Genomic DNA, 7,367 nt, shown 5'->3' on the forward strand with positions numbered 1-7,367 from the left:
GAGGGCTGCGGACAGTCGGCAGGCGGCTCGGGAGGGCAGTCTTGGGGCTGCTGTATGTAGGTCGTCGTGAGAACACAGACACAGGCCACGAGCCGTCAGGACTGGCACCGGCGGCGGGAGCCTCCGGGTGAGCCCCCGCACACTCAGGGGAGAGAGAAAGGCAAACAGCTTCAGTCCTGGCAGCCTCTGAAATGGCTGTTGGGACAGCTAGGATCCTCGAGCCACTCTGAGCCGCTCCAATGAAAGCTTTTGACCTAGTACTTCTTTACATTAAGAGGTAAATTCAAACTCACTTTGCTAATCAAAGCAGTTTTTGCAAAGTGCACAGGCTGCACGAGCAAGAACTGGAGACCCAAGTGAACCACTCGGCCGGACCTGTCACCCTGATCCAGGCTGCGCCAGGAGCTCCAGCTAGGTCTGCATGGCCTCGCACCAGCCTCGTCTTCGGGCAAAGTGAAAGAACCAGCAAGACCCACTTCCAACATACCCAGCTCCAGCATCTCAGCTGGAGGGACAGGTGGCCCCTAGGGCTGGGTGGGCACAGCCAGTGCAGCTCCATTATGTCCAGACCTGCGAGTGACCCCTGGCAACTAGCTCGGCCAGTCGGCTCTGCTCAGCCCGTGGCATCTTATCAGGCGAGCTGAGCAGGCACAGCAGGTACCATTCTAGCGTTATCTGAACAGCTTAAGCCACAATTTACACTTGAGGCATAGGTGCTTTTCTAATGCCTGAAAGGTTAAATATGGCCAAAGTCAGATCGCAGTTTCTCTGGGAGTCAGTGTCTGGCTTGGGAACACATTCATTTGTTAAATAGACAAACACTGTCTTCAAACACTAAAAACACAAGCAGGGTCGGGCCTGGTTAGTATTTGGGTGGGAGACCACCTAGGAAGACCAGGTGCTGTAGGCATAAAAAATTTAAAAAATAAAAAAATGAGGGCTTGTATGATGATGAGGTCCTTGCAAGCTGTGAGGTCAACCAAGGGTTGACTCACCTAAAAAATAAAATAATTTTTTAAATAAAATAAATAAAAACATAGCTGCTGACTAGGGTGAAGCGAGATGGGGTCAAATGTGGCAGAGGTGAGCGAAGGCCTGAGTGTCAAGTGCAGGGTACAGGCGGGCAAAGGCTGGACGGCGACCAGGGATGGCGAGGTGAGCCCGCCAGGACGGGGGCAGAGCTGGGCCGGAACTGCAAGAGCAACTCCCAGGGGCCGAGCCGCCGTCTCCGCCCCCGAAAGCAGCACGAAAGCAGCAGGAGAAAGCAGGGGGCAGAGGGCCCCCTGCCCCCCGCGCGGGCCCCAGGAGGCCCGGAGCAGTTTCTGGAGAGGCCGACTGGCCTTAGTCACAGAGCAATGGTGCCTCAGAGAGGGTGGTCGCCTCTCAGGTGTCTGTGTCCACTGACCTCACACCCAGGACGGTCGGGAGGCCGTGAGGATTAGTCTCAGGGATCATTTTCACGTTCACCTTTTACCGCGAGACGAGAGGACAGTGTAGTGGGGGTGCACGTGAATCAGCTGAAGGCCTCAAAGACGAAACGGAGAGGATGGAAATCGTGAAAACAGCCGAAACCCCAAAGGTAATTACAGAAGATCCACAGAGAAACGAGAAAAGTGTGGGGGACACTGGCTCGTGTGCTGTCTCCAAGCACGTGAATAGTCAGGCCCCGGAACGTGTCAGCTGCCGTCGCCTCCGATCCCCGTGTAGGGACAGCTGGCCGCAAGCGTTAAAAACTGCACTATGTTTAAAGAGAAGCATCTGCCTAAGACCAACGGCTCTGTAATTCACAAATCAAGTATCCGCTGAAGGTGCTGAACGGCCATCTAACTTAAGCTCACAAAAGCCAACTCCAGAGTCTTGGGCGGACCTCGCTGCCCTTCCCGCCATGCCCCCCACTCCTCCCTGGCCGGGGACACGCTCCAGGGTCACAGGCTGGCCATGCTCACTTTAGAAGGCAATGACAACTTTCATCAGAGGTGCCCAGGGCTCGGCCGCAGACTCGTCTCAGTCGGCGCTGGGAAGCCTGGGAGGGAGCTGTGCGGACGTTGGCTCTGGTGCAAAGCCAGACTGCCGAAGCCCCACCTGGCCCAGGGACCAGGACCCATGTCACACGATGCCGCATGGGGACCCGAGCTTAAGCCCCACTGTACTCAGTGACTGAGGCAGAGGGAAGAAAAAAACCGAGGTCAAAGGGAAAATGTGCACCCCAAAATGACCAGTTCCATACGCACTGTGACACAAACCTCGACAGCACGTTGGGTGAGATGGCCGTCACGAGACATTTGTGACTCCATCCACGTGAACACCCAGAAGAGGCGAATCCAGACAGAAGGGGGCAGTGGCAGTGATGGCTTCTGACAGGGAGATGAAAACGCTCTGAAACCTGTGATGGGGGCGCGACCCCGTGAAAGGCACCAGACCCCGTGGAACTGCGCGCTTTAAATGGACGGACTGCACAATGAAACTGTTCTTTACAAAACGGGCAGGTCGCCTCACTGAAAGAGAAATCGGACGTCACTTCCCATCCATGAGCAGAGGGCAGATGTCCCGGACTGTTAGCTCCCAGAGGACAAATGCTACCGTACGCTGCTAACTGACCCAATCCAGGTTCACGAGCTGGGCCAGCTGGTTTGGTGTTAGTTTAACACGGTTTCCAAGCCCATACCCCTCCCCGCCACCTCCATTGACCTCTGGAGTTCCCAAGAGCAGGTTCTACAAGGACCGCAGACCAGCACTCGGCCACAAAGATGTCACCATAGGCAGGAGGCAGGAGTCTGTCAGTCCCCAAGTCCTGCTCCCGCTAGAGAAAACCAAAATCAAGACCTGCCATTTACAGCCAAGAATCCAACGCTGTGCTGATGCCGACGAGCCCCTCAGTGCTCGGCGTGTTCTAGCTCATTCCCAGGGCACACCCTAAGGGGAGCACACAGGAGACCGAGGCCTGCTACACGGAGCAGATGGCAGAGCAAGTCTGAGCCCATGGGCCAGCTCCAGAACCTGGTCCCTGGCCACCAGGCCATGTGGCCTCAACGCTCAGTCCTGCCCAATAAAGCAACATTTTCCTACCGTCACGTCACTCTCCCATGACAATTCATTTACTGCTCATTTTTACCCCTGGGTCATGTCCTATTTTTCTAGCTTTCCACTGTAGGTTACAACAATGGCCGCTTCTGCAGAAGCCCCGGGGCCGTCACAGACCTGGGCTTTCAGCTCTCAGCTGCACGTATCATGAGCAAATGAGGGAACAGGTAAAACACCAGGCTCCCCGTGGCCGATGCCTGCCCCTGTGCAGCACCCCCACCTCATGCTACCAGGGTTCCCGCCCCCGCGGACCCCACTCCTCTCCCTCACCTGCAGTGTCTTGCCTGCATCTAGTGACTCCTGGAGATGTCTCCTCAATACTTGGGTTGAGCCGAGGACAAGCTCAAGGCTTCTTTGCTCCCTTCGCCCCTCACCCAGAAGACAGAAATCCTGCCCAGGGGAAGTCAATAGGCCAGCAGGTGTGTCCTTCCCAGAGCCTCGTGAGGGGCAGCCAAAAGGGGAGGGGCTTTCCCACGCAGGGTCCCCAGGAGGCAAGCACTGCCAGCGACAGTGGGCAAAACCAGCCAAGCACCACACCTTGCCCAGGACAGACCAGGGGCACGCGCACACACACTTTGTGGGGAGACCGTGTACCTGCATCATCCATAGAAGACACCCTGGGTTCTGAGGTTGGTCTCTGCTCGTGTGAACCCTCAGCGCATGCACCGCCCCCCGTCCCCCGACTCTACATCCCTCTGCACGGAGTCTGCAGTCAGCCTGCTCAGGGCTGCGACGTGCAAGGGCCTGATTTGTGATGACAAAGGGGCATGTGCAGGGCACTAGCGGCCACCGGGGGTGCTGAGGAGTAACCCTCAAAACCAGACAGGTCCCCAGGTAAGCTCAGCGGCACAGGCAATGGAGGGCGGGGCACTGGCGGAGCTCTGAGGGCCTTTCCCGGGGTGCCCTCGGCCCCTGGGCCCAGCGCTCAGCCCCCTCCTTGGACGGAGGATGAGAGCAGAAGACATCCTCCCACCTGAGGACAAGATGTAGCTGGCGCCCCTCCCGGAGCAGATTCTGGGGCTGAGAAAGAGGGGCCCAGGAGTGTGCAATGCCCAGGGCTGGCGCCGGGGCCACAAGTCCCAGCTTGGGCTCACTACATCACGGGCGCCCCGCACTCACAGATGCAGACTCCCATGTCCAGTTGTGGCAGCGACAGGACATGCTTGTGTTTCTGTCCTGATGCCTCCAGACCACTTTTCACCGGTCACCAGGGGAAGAGAGCGCCGGAGGGCAGGACAGAGTGACCGCAGGGCCCTGCTCACAGCTGCTAGCATGACATTCGGGGCCACTGCCGGCTCACGCACTCGCCTACAGGTGTAGGAACCCTCCGCCGTTTATTAGGATGGGCGTGTGCGCAGGTGCAGTTCACATCTGGCGCGAGTCCTCACTTGGACTATGCCTGGGCTCCACCCTGGGGACGCCCCGCCACCCACTGCAACCCAGGGGACTGCAAAGGACCACAGGGAGATCACAGAGTCCTGGTCAGAGCCCGAACAGTGACCGAGTGTCTCAAGCTCTATGCGACTGGTGTCGCTTCACAGAAATCTGCTTTCCCTCGCACAAGTCCAGGCAGACCAGGCTGTCGTGTCTCCTCCTGACCCTTGTATCAGGCCCTCCGGAGACATCCAGGCGTGCACAGCAGCTGGCCTACGTGTCAGTCACACCCACGCCCCCGCACCCCCCGCAGGCACACACCTACCTGCAGAGGACAGTGGGCAGCCCTGCAGTGGGACAAGCAACGACTGTGTCCTGCTCCCTCATCTAAGCTGCTTAGTGTCACGTCAGAGTCTCGTCCTGGACTCTGCCAACACGGATGTCACGTCTGGGTCTGCGTGCCCTACGCGCCCACTGCCCTGAACGGCTCCGACCCCGCACTGCCCCGACAGCACCGGGAGCAGACACTTAGCCCGCGACTGCGATGGCGTCCGCACTGCACAGGCCCCGGAGCAGAGGCCAGGCGAGCACGTCACAGCGCGCCTGCCGGGGACAAGCACACTGGGGCTTTAGAAGGGTGGCCCCCTGGGATACAGTTCTTTGTCTTTCCTAAGGAGGTCATTGTACATCTGATCATATGTGGTTTTGAAATCGTAAACATTCGGCTTGTCGGGTGCTGGTCCTGGAAGCTTCACGTGGGTTCCTGTTCCGAAGGACCGGACGCTGAACCCCCGTTTGCTGAAAGACACAAGGGACAGGAAAGATCACAGTCAGATTAAAGAAGACACAGAATTCTGAACATAAGGGACATGAAATGGCAAATGGACAACATGGGTAACAGCTGCTATTCGAGAACATGTTTTTCAATCCTTAAACTATTTTATTCACAAATGTAAAAAGTCCTGCAGTCTGTCACAGCAAAGCTGCTGCAACCAGTCAGAAGGGGAGACACGGGTCCCTTCGGGATTGGCTATAGGTCTGCAGTGTCGCCCCAGCTCCGAGGAGCCCCGAAGGGCCTGAGGACGCGCGGGACTGGAGAGCTCCCCCAGAACACCGTCCCGGTCACGGTCCCGGCCTGTGTCGCATTCAGGCTCACAGGATCCCTAGTTCCTGATCCCTAAGATACTTCTAAAGACTTGACTGCAGGCCCCATCCCGGGACACCCTGTCTGGCTGGTTCCCCGGGACCCCGTGAGGAGGACTCGCCAAGAAGCCAGAGCCAGGTGCCCGTAGCCGTTAGCATCGTGACGGTGTCCAGGGCCGATGACACACAGCCCACAGCTGCGGGTACTGTCTGGCCACCTGAGAAGTCGAGGACGAGGCATCAGACCAAACGCGTTTCCTGGCACGTGGGGAGAAGTGAGTGTAGCCCCACAAGCAAAAACTTACACCATGAGAAGAAACGCCATCTTTAAAGGGAGACTCGCAAGGACGGACGGCAGCAGCCTGTGCTGTGACCAGGGGCGCAGGGCCGGGCCACGCAGCACGCCTCCCCCAGCCCTGACCCCAGCCCTGAGCGACGAGGTGACATGCAGGGAGAGGGGCATTTTCTGCTAAAGTTGTCACTTCCGCCAGTGCGGAGGGAACTGTCGTCCAGGTGGCAACAGGCAGGCCCTGCTGCCCGACTCCACGCGAGGTGCACATCACATGGGACGCAGTGGGGCAGCTGGCCTCAGGGCTGAGCACCACTCCACCTGGACTGCCCCCAGTATGCGCCCCCTCGCAGCGCCAAGTGCTCCCCACCCCCCTCAGACCCTCGCGAGCGGCCTAGGGGCTGTGAACCCGAATAGCTTCTCTTAGGGATGGGGACCCTCCCAACACCAGCACGGGTGAAGCGCCGAGTCCCCTACAGCAAGGACAGGTTCAGGACAGAGGGGAGGAGGTGCCACACGAGGACCCTGGCCCTGGGATCCCCTGAGGGCACTGGGTCTGGGCCAGCAACACCAGCAGCTCTCTGGACAGGACGCCAAGCCGAGGCCCATTCCCTGCAGAGGGAGCAGCCTGGCCTAGGACGGGCACGCAGGAGTGGAAGGTGGCAGCCGGTGACTACGGAGGGACAGGGGGCACTGAAGGTGCGCACTCATGCGGAACTAACGAGTCTGGCCGGTCCACCCGGCACAGGCGGCGACCCCCGAAGTGTGAAAGCAGCTGCTCAAGGCATGCTGGAAGCACCCAGGCCTGTCCCCAGAGCCCGCAGCTTTCACAGGCCCTAGGGTGCAAGACTCACCTTGTGGCGGGAGCCCAACTCGCAAACGAGCCACCAAATGTGAGGCCACCTCGTTTTCCTGCACCACGCAGACATCACCAACTGAAGGTTGTGGCCACCCGCCTCCACGTCTGGCGCCAATTCCCCAACGGGCTCAGATGACAGCATTTTTGAGCAATTAAGTATTTTCGATCACGGTGCGCACGTGGGTTTGAGACCTAATGCTGTGCGCACTGTCACGGAACACCGCACCGCGGGGACACGCACACGCATGGGAGGCCGGAGGGCAAGTTTGGCTTCCCGGCGGTCCTCGCGGCGTGGCGGCGTCTGGGGCCGACCCCAGCATCTCTGCATAGAGGAAAGGGGGTGGGCGAGCGAGGGTGCCTTTTGGTGTCAGATGCCACTTTTCTTCTTGATCCGTCAGCCGCCCAAGAAGCCCGCTCCAAAAGGGGTCCCAAAACTCGCTGTGGGCAACAGGAGGGAAAGCAGCCAGCTCAGCGCGGGCGCGTGAGATCCACTCAGACACCGTTCGCACGTCGCTTTTTAAAAATAAGTATTTTCACGTAACTCAGTTATTTCCTTTTGGTCATTCCTTTGAGGTATTTAGCCAGAATTAAAGAATTGATGAAAATGAGCCCAACTCTTAA

General features: G+C 58.6%; 1 protein-coding gene across 1 annotated transcript in view; it reads right to left on the reverse strand.

Annotated features, from left to right (window-relative positions):
• The window catches only part of SSU72 (SSU72 homolog, RNA polymerase II CTD phosphatase), a 16,488-nt gene extending 11,212 nt beyond the window's left edge, over positions 1–5,276 (reverse strand). Inside the window, exon 1 of the mRNA XM_011377304.2 lies at positions 5,110–5,276. Within this exon, the coding sequence (XP_011375606.1) occupies positions 5,110–5,144 (35 nt within the window). The 5' untranslated portion in view covers positions 5,145–5,276. The remainder of the gene's footprint in view (positions 1–5,109) is intronic.
• Positions 5,277–7,367: the final 2,091 nt, after the last annotated feature.

This window comes from Pteropus vampyrus, unplaced genomic scaffold, assembly GCF_000151845.1.
Source record: "Pteropus vampyrus isolate Shadow unplaced genomic scaffold, Pvam_2.0 Scaffold309, whole genome shotgun sequence".
Lineage (NCBI taxonomy): Eukaryota > Metazoa > Chordata > Mammalia > Chiroptera > Pteropodidae > Pteropus > Pteropus vampyrus.